At 36.4% G+C, this 20,157-nt stretch overlaps 1 protein-coding gene across 1 annotated transcript; it reads left to right on the top strand.

Annotated features, from left to right (window-relative positions):
• The first annotated feature begins 601 nt into the window (after positions 1-601).
• Positions 602-3,691, top strand: LOC143598476 (protein FAR1-RELATED SEQUENCE 1-like). The gene is made up of 8 exons (XM_077076680.1): positions 602-620; positions 1,037-1,373; positions 1,455-1,585; positions 2,019-2,161; positions 2,504-2,718; positions 2,832-3,066; positions 3,194-3,270; positions 3,313-3,691. The coding sequence occupies exons 1-8, from the start codon at positions 602-604 to the stop codon at positions 3,689-3,691; spliced, it is 1,536 nt and encodes a 511-aa protein (XP_076932795.1).
• Positions 3,692-20,157: the final 16,466 nt, after the last annotated feature.

Consider the following 20,157-nt stretch of genomic DNA (forward strand, 5'->3'; position numbering starts at 1 on the left):
ATATACAATATAAAACTAATGCACACATTGAAGACACACTAGTGCGTATGTGTAATTCAACACTAATGCACATATGCACTACATTGACGTTTTTTTTGCATATAATACAACAATACTGCACATATACAATACATACTACTGCATAAAATACAAATTATTGCACATTTGTAATATATCAGTATTGCACAGTTGCACTACATCGACTTTTTAATATTTTTATATTTTTTTATTATTTTAATAAAAAACACTTCTTTAAGAGTTTTTAAGTTTTATCTTTAAAGATGAGTTTTCTCTTTATCTTTTTGATATATATATATATATATATATATATAAAGGATCCAATAAAGAATTGGTTATCGTATATTATGTACACGAGGCTTCCTATCGTTGATTACCAATTTGATTAGTTTGATCGCATAAGTTAAAAGAAGGGTGTTTTTGTCTTTTTACATACTTTTAAAAGTTAATCGTGCCAGTATGTTAAACGGTTTTTGCATATACCCTGTTTTATTCAATTTGATCTTTGTATCCAAAAACTGCTTAAAAATTCTCTAGTGTTGTTATTCGATTAGCTTTGACGCTCTTCGTTGATTTTAACATCATGTATTACGATCATCAAAGTAAGTAATTGTAGGTTTAGTTCTTATCAATTGTTATTTATTTAGCTGTATACTGTAGGTTTAATCGACGGATAAATTATTTTTTTTGTTTTTTAGGTTATTTTTCTGTTGAATTTGTGATCGATGTTGTGTTTTATAGTTGTCAACTAATTGTGATTCGATTAGACTTCAAATTATGTGTTTTAATAGAAAATCATGGTAGGATTGTTGTTTTTCTATTTAGAACGTATGAGAACGTATATGTGTTTAGTAATTGTGATTCGGTTAGAACATATTATAACGTATTAGAATGTATTAATTTATTTTTGATGTTTGATTATATTTTAAATTATATATATTTTCGTATGTATTTTCTAAACTGTAATTAGATGTTTTTTAGGCAAATTTTTTTGACTTAAATTGCTTTAGTTTTTCAGATCCTTCATCAGATCTTGTTATTCCTCAAGTTAATGCATCTTGTAAACCTGTAAAAGGAATGATTTTTGAATCTGTTGATCATGCATATGATTTCTATTGTGAATATGCAAAGAAAGCTGGTTTTTGTGTTCATAAAGGAGGTTCGTATATGAATGACGGTTTATTGAAGTCTAAATATTTTACATGTTCGAAAGAAGGTCATAAACTTGCAAACAGTTATGATTCTATGGCTAAAAAAGATGGTTCCAATAGACCGTATTATAAAAGAAGGAAGAGACCAACAATTCGGTGTGGTTGTCGAGCTCAAATTTGTCTAAAATCTGATGACGGTTTGAGGTTTGAAATAAACGATTTTGTCGAAGGACATAGTCATGAACTGGTAGATGCAAAAGATATGCATTTTGTTTGATCAAATAGGAAGTTGACTCATGTACAACAAAATATTATATATGAGATGTCAACATTGAATTTGGGCCATTTTAAGGCGTTTAATATTATGAGGACAAAGTATGGAGGATTTGAGGAAGTTGGGGCTACAAAGGACGATTGTAAGAATTTCAAACAGAGTTTAACTTGTTATATTTGGGAGTAAGATGCGGAAATGGTTGTACAAAGATTAAGTGGGAAGAAAAACTGTTGTGATGGTTATTCGTTTAAGTATACTGTTAATACTAATGGTGAATTAGATCGTTTGGGCGGATGAAATTTCAAAAAAATTTATTTGGCTTTTTGAGATATTATATAATTTGATGTCACATTCAAGACCAGCAAGTATGTCAATTTAATACATTTGTTTTTTTAATTTTTTTTTTATATTTTTTACATAATTTTTTTAATTCGTTTTCTATAAATTTGTTTTTTACGGGTACAATATAGTTTTTGTACCATTTACTGCCATTGATAATCACTGTCGTAATGTTACAGTTGGTGTTGTGTTATTATCATATGAATCTATTTAATCTTATTCATGGCTTTTGAAAGTTTTTCTTGATTCTTTCGGTATTGCCCCAAAGGTGGTTGTTACTGATCAAGATCCAGCAATGAAGCAAGAAATCTCCTTAGTTTTACCAAACTCGAGACATCGGTTATGTATGTGGCACATTATGAAAAAATTTGCTGATAAGGTAACTTTTAATGTATTCAAAGTACTATGCATATGTGTTCAAAACGTATTAGAATGTCTAAACATATTAGCATCCATCACTATTTGATAGCTGCATATTTTTTTAAATGTGTTAGAACGTTTAAGGACGTATAAACATATTAGTACATGTTAGTATATTTAGGTCATATTTGTATTCGTGTTAGAACGTGTAAAACAAAATAGCATGCATCAGTGTGTTTTAAGTGTGTATTTTTTAACGTATAAGAACTTGTTATATCCGTCCATATTTTTAACGTATAAGAACATTTTTTTTTTACTGAATTTGACCTTATTACCAAATTATTAATTATTGTTACATCAGGTTTGTGCTGCCCTTTGTAACAATGAAGATTTTAAACGTAAAATATGTGACATTGTTTGGACGGATGCAATTTCTCAATCCGAATTTGAAACGCAATGGAAACTTATAGCGAAGGAATATGATCTTGAAACCAATAAATGGTTGTGTGACATATTTGAAATGAGATATGATTGGATTCCTTCTTATTATATGGATGAACCGTTGTCTGGTCTTATGTGAACTACATCGAGATCAGAAAGTGAAAATCATTTTTTTTGTCAACTTTATAACTCACAGTTATCACTAGTTGAGTTCTTTAGTCATTTTAATCATTTATGGAGATCTAAAGGCACAATGGTAGGAAAAATAATCATGATACAAGGTACACGCATCCAGATCCGGTTAGTGAAAACCCTTTTGAGAAGGAAGCAGTACTAATGTATACAAAGGCTATTTTTAATGATTTCCAAGATAAAATGTATCATATTAGAAGCTGTGTTGCATGTTTGAAATCAACTGAAGAAGAAGATTTTGTGAGGTTTTCAATATTTGACTTTAATGCATATGTTCCAGGCTGTTTGGAGGTATGAATTAGTTAAAGATTCTATTTTTTTTACTAGAAAGTTGTAGAACGTTTTAAAACATTTTTTGTAAGTTTATTTGATTTTGGACAGAATGTTTTAAAGTATTTAATATATTTTTGTGTGTCAGGTTTTGTTTAAGAAGGAAGGTGAGGAAGGCATTGATTTGACGATTTCATGCGGATGCAAAAGATTCGAACATTATGGGTTATAGCGTTGTCACAGCCTTTATATTTTAAATTTGTTTAGAGTTACAAGATTTCCAAAGAAATACATGGTGGATCGTTGGAAGAGAGATGTTGGTGTTAATCCTAGAACTGCTCCAATTTCAACTTTTGGTAACAACAAATATTTAAAAGTCAAAGAGATCTCAAGGGAAATAACATTGGCTGGTGAGTATCTCATAAATAGTTATGCAGCTGATGTTGATGAACTAACTAAAGTCAAGGATCAAATGAATATAATGATCAAACAAGCAGATGAAACAAGATACAAAAGAACTCATTTATCAAAAATGGATAGGCTTGATGCTATTCTAGGGTATGATCAACCATCAGAGGTGACTATCCGTGTGCCTAGTGGTATAAAAAATAAGGGTTGCTGGTCAAATAAACGGATTAAATCTTAGAAATAAATTGCTATAAGTCGACCTGGGAAGAAAATAGGGAATGCAAAGTTGTCATAAACAGGGTAATAACAGTCGAACTTGTCCACAACTTCAAGAAGAATAGTTTTTAGCGTTATTGTTTTGTTTATATTTCTTCTTTTTCTACACTTTTATGTTTTATATTTCATGGAACATGCAAGTTGCATACTGGAACGTATAAGAACGTGTAAATAAATTGATACTAAACAGATTTTTATATTAAATCCGGTTGAAAAAGGAGGTTACAAAAGAGGACCACATCAAACCTATTCGCAAACTTATTTTATTCTACCACACTACCACACCACACCACACCATCATCACACGACCACACCAGCAGTCACTAGGAAACCCTAGTTGTTGTCGAGTATCTCTTCGGCCCCTTCATGCTTTACTCTTTTATTCACCGCCACTTTGTGAGCTGTTCTCTTTAGCACATCTTGAAGCTGACCATAGTATGAAGCTTGCTTTTCCAGGTAGTTTATTGCCTCTGTCTTGAACGTCCTATCCGGTTGCTTCAGAACTTCTTGGTGAAGAGCATCGATTTTTGTTGCTTCATCTGTCACACACCTCATTGTATCTTCAACTACTCGTGGCCGATTGCAGTCTCTTTCAAGCTCCATTTTGATTCTTGCTCGAAAAATGCTTTTAACAGTAGCATTCCCATAATCTTTTTTTTTTTCAATTTTTTTGTGTGTTTGTGGGATGCGTTTGCTCTCTTTTTATAGACATTTTTGATTTTTAGGTTGGTGAATGAAGTTATTACAATATTTACTTAATATATTGAACTAAGTATAATTATATCTAGGCATATTAACATTTTAGTAGGCATGATTGCATTGCCATTTTTTTCAAAGTGAGTAGTTGAACGTATTAATGAAATTTGTAATTTCTTTTTTCTTTGTATTTTAATTGGTTGGAGATTTAACATATATCATAATTAAACTAAAATCTGATGAAATTTTTTTAATTACATGCAATTGTCATTTCAGTAGGGTTATTTTTATGACCAATCTTTTAATACTTTGGTGTTAGAACGTATAAGAACGTATTAGAACGTGTAAGTGTCTTTCATAGGTGTCAGATTTTTTAAAGTATTAAATTACAAAAGATTCACTTTTTCCCAATCTTTTATTTCACTGTAGTTTTTTTTTGTCTTTATGTATCTTTATTTTATCTATTTAATTACAACCACACCTTTCATCTCACCACACAAAACTCAGTACAACAAGATATGGATTCCTCATCTTCATCGTCTTCTTCATCAGCTAAGGATTTGTTGTTGAAACAGATTCAAGCGCAAATCCTTGAAGATACAAAGAATCGGGTTGCTTTTCAACATGAGTTTATCATCACCACTGGTGTAAACATGGATATGAGGGATGAAATAACAAAGTTGCTAGCAAACATGCCTGATAGTACTATTAACTATTTGTATGCTTTGTTTTTGATTGACACAGGTAAAAAGAAAGTTGATGAGTTGAAAGAGTTGTGTAAGGCGATAAAACTTCTGAACTGCTCTATTGAGTTGAAGACCGAGTTTCTTAAATCTATCATGTAATAAATGAATTTTTAGGCAGCGTGTTCTGGTTACCCAATAAATTTTGCCTGTTTTATTGTATTTTTTTAAAGTTTATGTCGTTTTGATAACATTCTATGTGTTTTATGTTATTTGGTATTTTTGTGTTTTATTTTTATTTTTGATGAATAACTCTATGTTATCTTATAATCAATTAAGAAAAAATAAGATATGTTAACTAGAACGTATAAGCAAAATCTAATTATACTCCATCATATTTTCATACAAGGTCTGTTAAATTGAACGTACAAGCAAAATGTATCCATCAAAAATAAGATATGTTAACTAGAACGTATAAGTAAAATAGAATAACTCTATATTATCTTATTAACAATTAAGCAAAAATAAGATATGTTAACTAGAACGTATAAGCAAAATCTAATTAAACTCCATCATATTTCCATACAAGGTCTGTTAACTTGAACGTACATGTAAAATATACAAGCAAAATGTATCCATCAAAATAGAACGTATAAGCAAAATCTAATTAAACTCCATTATATTCCGGTACAAGGTCTGTTAACTTGAAAGTACAAGCAAAATGTAACTAGAACGTATTAGCAAAATAAAGGTCATTTCCATACAAACATAATAAAGGTCAGTTTCTAATTATCTTGCCTCTCATCAATTTTAGCAGTTAAAATTTTGTTACTGAACAGTTTTTTCTCAGGTAATGCATCATATTCCTTTGCCAGTCTAACTAAATCTGATTTGGCTTTGTTGATATCGGATAGTAACACCTTTGACAAGTATTTTATCCTCAAATCGTTTAGTTGTCGTTTTTGCCTTGGACACTCTTTATAAACTCCGCATGTCCACGGATACTTCCCTTGTAAGTTTCCATGTGTCTTATAGCGAAGACGCCACAATCGAGTTTGTTGTTTTTTGTTCTCCAATCCATCAATCCATCTGTAGCCTCTTGATCTCTGATATCTCCAACCTCGGCGCAATTGGGTGCTTCTTTCTCGATAAGTACATTCAAAAAATATCCCTATGCGGGCAATCAACATATTAAATTTTTTTATATATTATTTAAATCAGTTTTACAAAATGTTTAAATGTTTACCAGTTTTTCTGTGACACCATTATATCTTACTTCCAAAGCTTTTTTTGTAACATCTGCTTTTCTCCTGCTTTTTCTTCTGATTTAAAGCGAGTAGTTTTTGATATATCACCTTTAGCTATGTTGTCAATCAGCTCAATTGTACCTGTTTTCAAATTGAAAACAATCACATAGAAATGGTATTCATAAAGTACTGGCACAACAAATAGTGTAACTGGTTTGAGTGACTTGAATTTATGCAAAGCCATTATATTGTCAAGGTTGTCTGTGAAAATTTCCAGTATTTTATATTCGCTGACGTTAGCTCCCTTCAAATAGTAATCACTTGGCTTCATGTATAAAAAAATAAAATTTGATATAATTAATATGTGTATACATTTTTGTTAACGTATACATAAAGGCGTAATACTTACTATAAGCGTTGATGTAGCAAAAAATCTTAACGGAGATAATTTTTCATCTCTCTTCTTCTCTTCATGATTCAACAACTCTGTGTAAATGTCCATAGCAGCAGCCAAGATGTATATATCCAGACAAAAGCATTCAAACACAAATTTGAAAGCAGTGACGGATTCTGACTTGTAAATCACTTCAATTTATGTTCATCAGAAAGATCACCAATAACAAATCGTGAAACAATCCACTCATCTATTGTAATTTTTCAGTCATTCCAATTTCCCGATTTAGATAAGGTAATTTCAAGGCCAGTGTTAGTCTTTTTTCTCTTTCTTCTCACTGTAGTTTATCTATTTTAAGATAAGTTGCAGCTGGTGTAGGAGATGTAGCAACAAGGGGCAATTTTTTTATTTAGATTCAGGAGTTTTAAATTCTGTTGAATGATTGAAAAACGGAGTTTTCATTATCACTGAATCCAAATCTTCACTGTCGTATTCATAATTTTCTTCAACATTAACATCAACCAGCCCTATAATACGACTAAGTTATAATATACATTTTTTTGTTTGTGTGTGTTTTTGTGATTGTATATATAAAACTTTTTAATACCTTGAGTAGAGTTATTGATACTTTCTTTGTCACTAATTTCTGCATTTAATTCTTCCAATTCTGTATCTACATACCATTTTTTGTTAGTATATTTTTTAAATAATATTTTAAAACAATGTGTTTTTTAATTAATTACGTCGTATGGGTTCTTCCGTTTGTCTTTCGGCATTTTCTTGTTTTGATGCACATGTATTCTCAAAATCAAGTGTATCATTACCTACTTTCTCATTTCCTTCAATACAGTTTTTCAAAATTTTGAACGTACCTTGACTATATCTCTTTTCTTCATTCATTTCTTCAATTTCTGTCACTGCAAATTTTTTTATAAGTTTTTTACTTTAAATGTAATATAATCAATAGTTTTTATAACAAAATTACCTTGAATTATATTAGCTGTTTGTCTTATACCATCGTCATCCTCACATCCTTTGTCAGCTACATCAGTCAATGGATTTGTTTCTGCAATTGAATTTTTTTAATTAGAACGTATTAGAAAGTATTTAGCATTTTTCTTTGATAAAAAACAATTAAAAATTAGGTTATGATCTTAGAATGTATCAGAACATTTTACCACCTTTTATTTTTTTTGAAATTTTCTTGAAATTCTCTTCCAATTCCTTTTTGCTCATGGCATCAACAATCTCAACGTCCTTTTCTACTTCTTTTGTTAAGTTTTTGGATTCTCATGGACTTGGCTAACATCTTCTTTGCTCACATTATCTGTGTCATTTACATAAATGTTAAATAAAAAAATTTAAATGCAGAGGGATAGAACGTATAAGAACGTATAAAGGGGATAGTATTTTTTACCTTGAATTACCCTTTGCTCCTTGGTTACTTCAACTTGTTTCTGAACATCTTTTTCTACCTCATTGGCTAAGGTTCTTGGATTCTCATTGTCTTGGATAACATTCTGAACATCTTTGTCATTTAAAGTACCTAATAAATAATAAAAAAAATAAACAATAGAGATGTAGAAAGTATAAAGCAGGTTTCTTACCATCATCTTTTTCTTTTTCATTTACACACTTAATAAAGAAAGAAACTGCATGACTGAAATTTGATCTCTTAATGCACCATTTGCTCTTAAACAATGATTTTTATTGATAAATATAACTGATGTTGTGTTTAAGTCAAAAAGTGTTGCATTTTACCTTCAAAAAGGTTGAATATGTATTTTCGGGTAAGGTTTGATGTTTTATAACCTTTTCGAGCATACTTAGATGTTTTTGTCTAAGTTTATCAATTTCGAGCATGCTTTGAAGTATTTAACATTTTTCGGGTAGAGTTCATAATTTTACTTGAAATTTAACTTTCCGAGCAAGCTTGATATTTGAATATGATGTTTCCTAGAAAGCTTTTATGTAGTTAGGACTTTCGAGCATACTTTGATGATTTGTTTGAAAGTACATTTGTTTCTAGCAAACTAGTTGATATGATTGATTGAATTGTTCACTAGCAAGCTTTGTAAATTTCTAAACTTTCTAGCAAACTTAACGATTTTATAGGTTGTTTAAGTCAGTCTAGCAAGCTTTGTGATTGGATGTGATATTCTTACAAGCTTTAGTGATTAAATGTATAACGTATAAGAACGTATACGTATAAAAAAGATCAAAGGAGCAGAACGTATAAGAATGCATAAAGAAGATGGTATTTTTTACCTTGAATTACCCATTGCCCCTTGGTTACTTCAACTTGATTCTTAAAATCATTTAATACCTCATCTTTGTCATTTAAAATACCTTATAAATAAAAGACAGAATTACAAATTTTGTCCTTTAAACAAAGCCAATTTACGGTTCGTGTCCTTTATTTAGTTTCTTTGAAAGCGGTGTACTTTAAACTTTTTTTTCTTGCACGTTATGTCCTTTACGCTAACTGGGTTAGAAAAACTCAGTTAAATACCCTCACATGAGGCGCATGTGCTAAGCATGTGAGGGAAACATAGTATTTTCATACCTTAATATAATATTGTAGTAATAATAAACTTAAAATAAAATTAAAAGACACATGCCCCCTATGGCCCCACCATGGCATCATCTTATCACCAACACTCGTCCTCATTATCCAGTAACTCAATCACAATAATTCATCTTGCTGGCTGGTTTTTAACATCCGGTGATTGTCTCTATCATCTCGATTAGCCAGCCAAAACAGAACATCATCATCATCATTATCTTATTTGTTACCACAACCACCAACTGCAATTCTATCCGCACCCATCCCACCTGATTTTCCTCAACATCTATAAACCCCAATTAAACCAACACACAAATCGGCTTATTTTTGCAAAACCAATATCAAATCGAGAAAATCGACCATATGAACTAATCATAATCAATTTTTTCCTCAACAACTATAACCCCCAATCCCGTGCGACAAAGAACAAGAAAATGAAGATGAAGGAGTTTGCGAGTGTGTGAAAACCTCCAGAGAAAACCATCGTCATAGATAAGTGAAAAGCCCAGATCTCTGAAAACTTCCATGGTTTGCTGTGGTGGTGGGCGAATTTAATTTAGGTGTTCATGTTGGGTTTGGGTGTGTTGACGCCGGAGTTGCAGGTTCAAGCGACAGCAGTCGAAAGGGTATGGAGGTGGTGAAAGCCCCAAATCACCGTTGCAAATTTGTGAAAAGTGAAAACCTACAAGCTACCTAGATCGTCGTTATCATCGATGAAACCCCAAAAATCCTCGGAATCTTCCAATGAATTCCCGACGTGACGGTGGTGGCGGTGGCCCTTTGCAGTTGGCGATGAAAAGAATAATATAGGCGATGAGGATGTTCTTTTCATGGTTGCAGGGGATGCATATGAAAAGACAAAAATGTTTTTGTTTGCAGGTATATAGATGAAAAGACCAATTGCCCTCAAATAACTGAGTTTTTCTAACCCAGTAAGCGTAAAGGACATAGCGTGTAGAAAAAAAAAAGTTTAAAGTATACCGCCTGCAAAGAAACTAAACAAAGGACACGAACTGTAAACTGGCTTTGTTTAAAGGACAAAATTTGTAATTCTGTCTAAATAAAAAGGAAATTAAACTATTGAAATGTAGAACGTATAAGAACGTATAAAGCAGGTTTCTTACCATCATCTTTTCTTTTTCATTGTTACATTGCCTTGATTCTGAACATCTTTCTCACGGTCAAGGCTCATATTTTTGGTGCTCAAATCATCTTTGTCATTTACACACATAATAAATATAAAAATTTTGAGCATAACGTATAAGAAAGTATACGTATAAGAAAGTACAAACGAGCAGAACGTATACGAACGTATAAAGAAGATGGTATTTTTTTACCTTGAATTTTCCCTTGCCCCTTGGTTACTTCAACTTGATTCTGAACATCATTTTCTACCTCATTGTCTTGCCTCACATCATCTTTTTGATATAATTACGTAATAAATAAAAACAATTAAAATGTAAAGGTCTAAAACGTATTCAAACGTATTAGAATGTATTAGAACGTAGTAATTTTACCTTCATTGTCTTCCTTGTTAGCATACCATGAATCCACACCAGAGTTGTTTTGATTTATTGAAAAATCAACTGCTGCAACTATAATTTTATACAGGGGTGTTGGTTAGGTATTGTCTTATACAATTAAATTAAATAAATGGTGTTTACCTGATTCATTTAGACCTCCTCCTTCATATTGAGATACAAATGGTGTTTCTTTTGAACAATCTTTTATAGAATTTAGCTTCCCAAGCACAACACCTATCAAATAACCATATGTTTGTTCCATGTTTTTCTTTACCTCTCTTTACCAACTCATTGATTTCAGAGACAATTTTATCAAATTCCTCTAACTTGTTGTCCATTTCTTTATTCCAATTCTGCAATAAATATTTTTGTTAATATTTTTACAATTTTTTTTGTATGTTTAGAATTGTTACCTCTTCCTCTTTGGTGAAACGTTCTTTTGGCATATATGCAAACAATCCAGACAACTCTGGTTGGGTATTGTAGTAGTCTATTATTTCTTGAGTTGTTGTTCCTATAGGCATCTGAAAATAATCTTCATAATTTTTTTCATTTTGTTCTTTTTCTTTGGCAGTTTCATTTTGTTCTTTTTCATTATCCTTGCCATCACTAGTGTTCAACATCCATTATCCTCTTCAGTCACATTTTTTCCACCTTTTTGAACACTGCTTGTTGCATGTTCACTTACTTGATCATTTTTTATTTCTTTTTCATTGCAAGCTCCAGTGATCATCAGAACCTTACCTTTTTCAGTTGGTTCAATATTTGAAAGACCATCGTTCACTGTTTTTGGTTTTTTCAATGATAAAATTAATATAGCATCAGTAGTAATATTTTTAACATTATAAAGTTCTACTTACTTACCATGATCAATTTCAACAATTTCATTCTCGTTTGCAGCAGCAATGTTCATCATAGCATTATCCACATCAGTCACATTTTTTTTGCATTAATTGAACATGGCTTGTTCTATGTTCACTCACTTTTTCATTGCAAGATGCAGTGATCATCAGAACCTTACCCTTTTCAGTTGGTTCAATATTTGAAGGAACATGATTCACTATTTAGGTATTTTCAAAGATTAAATTACTATAGCATTAGTAGTCATATTTTTAAAATTAGAAAGCTTACTTACTTGAGTCTTCGTTGTCCTCCTTGGTATCAGTTAATGGACCATTATTATACACGTAGCTATACATGCTCACAAGAGTTGCTGTGGTAATGTAGCTAATTGTTGGTGTTCTGATTGGCTTCTCAAATGCTCCATGACGTTTTTGATACTCGTGTGTGTAAATCAATGCAAGCAATGTTGTCGGACCATTGAATTGTTCTTGTTTTCCATTTTCTTTTATACCTTTCCAGTCATTTTTTGATCTCTTGACATTATGAATCATGTAACTACACCAATTCATATTTGAGATTTTTGAAAAGTCATCAATTGATGTGACAAACATTAAATTAACTGTTGTAGATTTTGTTATCAACCCAATGCATGTGTTGAACAACACAAGGAAATTCAGTTTAAACTCATCTCTTTTTCCATTATGTTTTTTCATTCTATCCAATACGTTTTGAATAATTATCCTTGAATGTTCAAATTGATTTATAAACATGTCTGCACAAATGTTGGAACCCAATCTTGGTCTGTTTTTTTCTACCACTGTTTCTTCACCAATTGGTATCCCAAAAGCCTCATAATCTAATTGTGGTGTTATCTTAACAATATGGTTTCCCATATTTAATTCATTCAGATCAGGATCATAGTTCATAACCAACCATTATGCCAATCGGCCAGATATTGAGGTAATCTTCATTGTTAACAATGACCCGAATCCTATTTCTTCAATCCATTTTTTTTCTTTTTCATTCATCACTTTAATTGCTTAAAAAATATTACCTGGTGCACACCCCATCCAAAGCTTTGTATCTATATATTCTTGAAAAGGTTTTCTACAACGTGTTGTCTGAGGGTTTAGCCTTTTGGCTTTTTTCTTTGGTGTTTCAAAGTCTGAATCAGAATTGTGTAACTTGGCTTCTGATTTTCCTTTTTTTTCTTTTTATTTTGTTGCTTGTGTTCCACCTTTTTCTTTTTAATTTCAATGATTTGATTGGTGTTTCAAAGTCGGAGTCGGAATTTGTGACACTCGTCAATTTCAGGTTAACACCGTTAACTCAAACTCCATCAATTCAAACTTAAGATCACTAGATCTATAACGCACATCTCATTACATTTAAACTAAGGTTTTAAATGACGCTTGACAACTACTACATGTGTAGTCTTTCGGGAATTGCACCGAAACGCTTTTAGATTTTGTTATGAAATTATATATCACTTGTAAAGGCTAAGTGGCAAACGAAACAACTGAAGTCCTACACATCGAACCGTTTAATATTGGATAATAGCGAGTCACTGTTGAGTAGTACTACTGGGTTTGACAAACCCAACCCAACGCTAAGCTCGACTGGAGGTCGAGTGGGTGTAATTTTGGCTAACACATTATCATGGTCGGGATAGACCTGGTGGCAAGGCACATGATAAACAGTCAGCTTCGGTGTCGAATACTTAGTAATACTTGCTTTATAGGCTAGCTACCTATAGATATATAATTGATTTAACAATATCTGGTAACGCAACGCTAAACGCTAAACGCAAAACGCTAAACGCAAAACGCTGAACGCGAAACGCAAACGCTTTATTTTATATAAACTTGTGAACTCACCAACCCCGTGTTGACACTTTTAGTATGTTATTCTCAGGTAGCCGAGGCGGGCGCGCGGTATAGGATCATGCATTAATTTGAACGTTACTGTTTATGCAAACTTGTTTTAAACTATTGTTATTGGGTTTTAAGTCGTCCTGCGTGACACAACGCTTGGCTTATGGTTTTACGCTTCCGCACTTATTTACACTTCCTCTGACGGTAAAAGTCCGTTAGTGGATTTTGAGGGTGTGACAGATTGGTATCAGAGCCATTGGTTATAGCGAACTAGAAACTGCATGCATACTAGACTATAACCGCAACGACCCATTAGTTATAATTATACGCACTGCATATATAGTTTGTGTAGTCTTTCGTTATCTCTATATCTTTACCTTATTCATTCATGCGCGCGCATACACGGCTTACCTGTAGGGATGTCGACGCCACCATCATCATCATCCGATCAGATGACTCATGCTCATGGAAAGGAACCGCAGTTACCTACCTCATCGCCACCCCGAGTAGTCCCGGAGCTAGAAGCCCCTGCACCGAAGAGGTATCGCTTATCCGGAGGCATGTACGACGACGACATTAACTGGGATTGGTACCCGAGTCTGATCCGACGTATGGTTTATCGCAAACAAGTTCCCCCGCTACCTCACCCGAGTCGTCCTACTTACCCCAACACTCTACCACCCATAACCGAACCAGTGGAGCGAGTTCTCGCGGCTGTTGTCTCTTGTTTAGAGCGTGACGTGGGTTTTATACGCTCGGCGGAGAACGAACGTTTCCGGACTGTTAAGAGATGGAACCGAAACTAAGGAGGAAATTTCCCGCCTGACAGCGGCTATGAAGGAAATGCAAGATGCTAGCGATCAACAGATGAAGATTATGAGAAAAAATGCAAGCAGAGATGATAGATTTGCGTGACCAAATTTTTAGTGCAAGAGCCCTTGCAACAACAGCTCTAGCCCGATGCGACACACTAGGGGCGCAGATTGCCCCGGATGCAGAAGAACCTGAGGAAGAACCCGAGGAAGATACTGAGGAGGATGCACACTCGGACGTGTCCTCAGGCGACGACATCTCAGGATGATAACACCTAGATGTCTGGAAGAAACGCTGGTCATGGTCGCGGTAACATCAACTTAACCGCAGTAGACCTCCAAACCCTGTTGAATTACCATGCGGCGGCAGCTCTAGCTGCACATGTTCAGAATCAAGCTGGAGGTCCAACTGGAACGTGTACTTTCAAGAACTACCTGGATTGCAAGCCCAATTCGTTTAAGGGCACTGAGGGAGCTATAGGTTTCCTGCGTTGGGCTGAGAAGGCCGAATCAGCGTTTGAGATGTGTAGCTGTCCACCTGCCAGTAGAGTCAAATTTGCTGCTGGAACACTGGAAGAATTCTGCTCTCACTTGGTGGAATTCAAATGTGCAAATTCTGGGATTGGAATTGGCAAACGCTATGAACTGGGAGGAGTTCAAGAACATGATGCGAGAAGAGTATTGTCCTCGAGAGGAGATTGCAAAGTTGGAATCCGAGTTTTTGGTCATTGAAGATGGGGGGTTCCGAAATTGAAGCCTACACCACCCGTTCTCACGAGTTAGCTGTGATGTGTCCACGGATGGTAGACCCGCCGAGTAAGAGGATCGAGATGTATATTGATGGGTTAGCACCGCAAATTCAGGATATGGTGATGTCTTCCAGACCGGCTATGATTCAACAAGCGATCCGGTTAGCTCACAAACTGACGGATCAAGCAGTAACCCAAGGTGCGTTACCATCTAGAGGTTCAACCACTAAAGCCCGTGACAACCCGAGCACTGACAACAACAGCAACAACAACCCGAGTAATGGAAAGAGAAAGTTTGACAACGTCAGGTCCTCATCCTCGAACCCCCCACAGCAACAACACTACCGTAAGCCCGAACTCACTCGGAGCTTCTATAATCAGGGTCACAACAATAACAACAACGGTAGCGGGCAGGGTTCGAGCGGCTATGCTGGGAAACACCCAGGTGCAACTATCACCATGCTGGCCCGTGTGATCGTGTCAAGTGTCTGAGATGCGGAAAAATGGGTCATCAGGCCAAGGAATGTAGGGGAGACCTAGCGGCAAGGGGTGCTCCTAAACCACCTATGACGACTAAAGGGTGTTTCGAGTGTGGTCAAGAGGGTCATTTCAGGAAGGATTGTCCCAAGCTAAAACAGAACGAGAATAATGGAGGCAGCAGTGGTGGCGGAAGCAATGGTAAAGGAAGAGCTTTCGTCATTGGGTCGGGCCAAGCCCGCAACGATCCTTATGTGGTGACTGGTAAGTTTCCTGTGAACGACTGTTTTGCTTCTGTTTTGTTTGACACTGGAGCTGATAGGAGTTTTGTATCGAAAGCCTTTAGTAAACTCTTAGACTTAATTCCGACCCCGTTAGATGCTAAGTTTCCTGTTGAATTAGCTGACGGAAAGTCTATAGAAACAACTCATGTTCTTGCGGGATGTAAGTTGAAACTGTCAGGTCATATTTTTGATATCGACCTTATACCTTTTACGCTTGGTAGTTTCGATGTCGTTTTCAGCATGGACTGGTTATCCGAGAACCGAGCGGAGATTATATGTCACGACAAGATAGTCCACATCACTACCCCTTCTGGCGAGATCATTTCGATTCAGGGTGAGAAAAGCGGCATGACCACCAGCGTCATCACCCTCATGAAGGCACAGAAATATTTACGAAAGGGTCATCCGACAATTTTAGCCCATATTGTTGAGAAACCCGCGGAGGAGAAGCGAATCGAAGATATACCGATTGTGCGAGATTTTCCGGAAGTTTTCCCAGATGATTTGCCTGCACTCCCTCCTACTCGACAAGTCGAGTTCCAAATCGAATTGACCCCCGGTGCAGCACCCATAGCCCGAGCCCCTTATCGGCTTGCACCGGAGGAGCTTCAAGAGTTGTCCACTCAATTGCAAGATTTGTTGGATAAAGGTTTTATCCGACCTAGCTCATCGCCATGGGGAGCCCCTGTCTTATTTGTTCGAAAGAAGGACGGGACTTTCCGCATGTACATCGACTACAGAGAACTGAACAAGGTGACGATCAAGAACCGTTATCCCTTACCCCGAATTGATGATCTGTTCGACCAACTTCAAGGATCGAGTTACTACTCGAAGATCAATCTGAGATCTGGTTACCATCAATTAAGAGTGCGCGAAGAAGATATTTCAAAGACGGCTTTCAGAACTCGGTATGGTCACTACGAGTTTTCGGTTATGCCTTTTGGCTTAACCAACGCACCAGCCATATTTATAGATCTCATGAATCGAGTATGCAAGGCGTACCTCGACAAGTTTGTGATTGTTTTTATTGATGATATTCTCGTCTACTCCAAGGACAAGGCTGACCACGAAGAACACTTGAGGTTACTTCTGGAATTGCTGAAGAAGGAACAACTGTACGCTAAACTCTCAAAATGTGAATTTTGGCTTCGCGAGGTTCACTTTTTATGACATGTGATCAACGAGAATGGCATCCATGTCGATCCCGGTAAGGTAGAGGCTATCAAAAACTGGGAAGCACCTAAGACTCCGACTGAGGTGCGACAATTCCTAGGACTGGCCGGCTACTACCGGCGTTTTATCGAGGGATTTTCAAATATTGCACAACCTCTCACTGCTTTGACTCACAAGGGTACTAAGTACAATTGGGGTGATGCGCAAGAATCCGCTTTTCAACTGTTGAAAACCAAACTCTGTAGCGCCCCTATTCTAGCCCTCCCCGAGGGAACCGAAAATTTTGAGGTACATTGTGACGCATCGATACAAAGTCTCGGTTGCGTGTTGATGCAACTCGAGAAGGTTATAGCCTATGCCTCTCGACAACTACGGATTCACGAGAAGAACTACACGACCCATGACTTGGAACTCGGAGCTGTGGTGTTTGCTCTTAAGATATGGAGGCATTACTTGTACGGTACCAAGTTTACCATTTACACCGACCACAAGAGTCTCCAACATATCTACGATCAGAAGGAGCTGAACATGCGACAGCGTCGTTGGGTCAAGCTGCTTAAGGATTATGATTGTGCATCAAGTACCACCCTGGAAAGGCCAATGTAGTGGCCGACGCTCTCAGAAGAAAAGAAAACGATAAACCCAGGCGAGTGCGAGCATTGCAACTTACGATTCATGCCAACTTACCCGATCAGATTCGCGAGGCGCAACTCGAAGCTTTGAAAGATGATAATCTTCCATCAGAACTCATGCAGGGCATGAACAAGAAACTTGAAACCAAATCGGATGGGGTCCGATATTTTGAGAACCGGATTCGGGTTCCACGATACGGAGAGTTGAGAACTCTAGTGATGGACGAAGCACACAAGTCCCGATATTCTACCCACCCTGGTTCAGATAAAATGTACCATGACTTAAAGGCACTTTACTGGTGGCCAAACATGAAAGCCGACATTGCCACCTACGTGAGCAAATGCTTGACTTGTGCAAGAGTCAAAATAGAATATCAGAAACCATCTGGTCTGCTACAACAACCGGAACTTCCAACGTGGAAATGGGAACACATTTCAATGGATTTCATCACGGGATTACCTAAAACACCGACGGGAAGCGATACCATCTGGGTGATCGTTGACCGATTGACTAAGTCTGCACACTTCTTAGCGTTTAAGGAATCGGACAAAATGGAAAGACTGACTCGCGTCTACATGAAGGAAGTAGTGTCTAGACACGGAGTGCCTGTCTCAATCATTTCTGATTGAGATTCCCGTTTCACTTCGCACTTTTGGAAGTCACTGCAAAGCGCACTAGGTACCCGCCTGGATATGAGTACAGCATACCATCCTCAGATGGATGGGCAAAGTGAGCGCACCATTCAGACCTTGGAGGACATGTTGCGTGCATGTGTGTTGGATTTCGGAAAAAGTTGGGACCCTCACTTACCTTTGGTAGAGTTTTCGTATAATAACAGCTACCACGCAAGTATTAAAGCAGCGCCGTTTGAAGCGTTGTACGGACGGAAGTGTCGATCACCACTCTGCTGGGCAGAGGTGGGTGACAGCCAAATCACTGGTCCAGAATTGGTACTCGAAACCTCTGAAAAGATTGTTCAAATTCGAAACCGCATGGCAGCAGCACGAGATCGCCAAAAGAGTTATGCCGACAAGCGCCGGAAGCCTCTTGAATTTCAAGTGAACGACCAAGTTTTACTCAAAGTCTCACCTTGGAAAGGTGTGGTTCGCTTTGGAAAGCGAAACAAACTCAATCCACGATACGTTGGCCCTTAGCGGATAACTGAGCGCATTGGTCCGGTGGCGTACCGACTAGACTTACCAACGGAACTCAGCAGTGTACACAATGTATTCCACGTATCCAATTTGAAGAAATGCCTATCCGATGAAACCCAAGCAGTCCCTTTGGACGAATTGCAAGTTGATGAACAACTACGCTTCATTGAAGAACCAGTCGAAGTTTTGGATTGGGAAGCCAAAACACTCAAGCACAGCAAGATTCCAATCGTTAAGGTTCGTTGGAACTCGAGACGTGGACCGGAGTTCACGTGGGAACGCGAGGATCAAATGATGAAAAAGTATCATCACCTTTTTGAAGGGCTGACCAAACACAGAAAACCGCGAAACCCGGCAAACCGTCAGAAATCACCGGAGGTATGAATTAAATTTCGGGACGAAATTTCTTTCTACTAGGGGATGATATGACAAAATGAAAATTTTTCTTACTTTTTCAGACACTCATCACGACTTGACTCAAATTTTCGGGACGAAAATTCTTTAACATGGGAATGATGTGACACTCGTCAATTTCAGGTTAACTCCGTTAACTCAAACTCCGTCAATTCAAACTTAAGATCACTGGATCTATAACGCACATCTCATTACATTTAAACTAAGGTTTTAAATGACGCTTGACAACTACTACATGTGTAGTCTTTCGGGAATTGCACCGAAACGCTTTTAGATTTTGTTATGAAATTATATATCACTTGTAAAGGCTAAGTGGCAAACGAAACAACTGAAGTCCTACACATCGAACCGTTTAATATTGGATAATAGCGAGTCACTGTTGAGTAGTACTACTGGGTTTGACAAACCCCACCCAACCCTAAGCTCGACTGGAGGTCGAGTGGGTGTAATTTTGGCTAACACATTACCATGGTCGGGATAGACCTGGTGGCAAGGCACATGATAAACAGTCAGCTTCGGTGTCGAACACTTAGTAATACTTGTTTTATAGGCTAGCTACCTATAGATATATAATTGATTTAACACTATCTGGTAACGCAACGCTAAACGCAAACGCTAAACGCTAAACGCAAAACGCTAAACGCAAAACGCTGAACGCGAAACGCAAACGCTTTATTTTATATAAACTTGTGAACTCACCAACCCCGTGTTGACACTTTTAGTATGTTATTCTCAGGTAGCCGAGGCGGGCGCGCGGTATAGGATCATGCATTAATTTGAACGTTACTGTTTATGCAAACTTGTTTTAAACTATTGTTATTGGGTTTTAAGTCGTCCTGCGTGACACAACGCTTGCCTTATGGTTTTACGCTTCCGCACTTATTTACACTTACACGTTTTCGTGGT

Source organism: Bidens hawaiensis, unplaced genomic scaffold (genome assembly GCF_021521415.1).
Source record: "Bidens hawaiensis isolate Kalapana, Puna unplaced genomic scaffold, B.hawaiensis_p1.1 tig00050423_1, whole genome shotgun sequence".
NCBI classification, from domain to species: Eukaryota; Viridiplantae; Streptophyta; class Magnoliopsida; order Asterales; family Asteraceae; genus Bidens; species Bidens hawaiensis.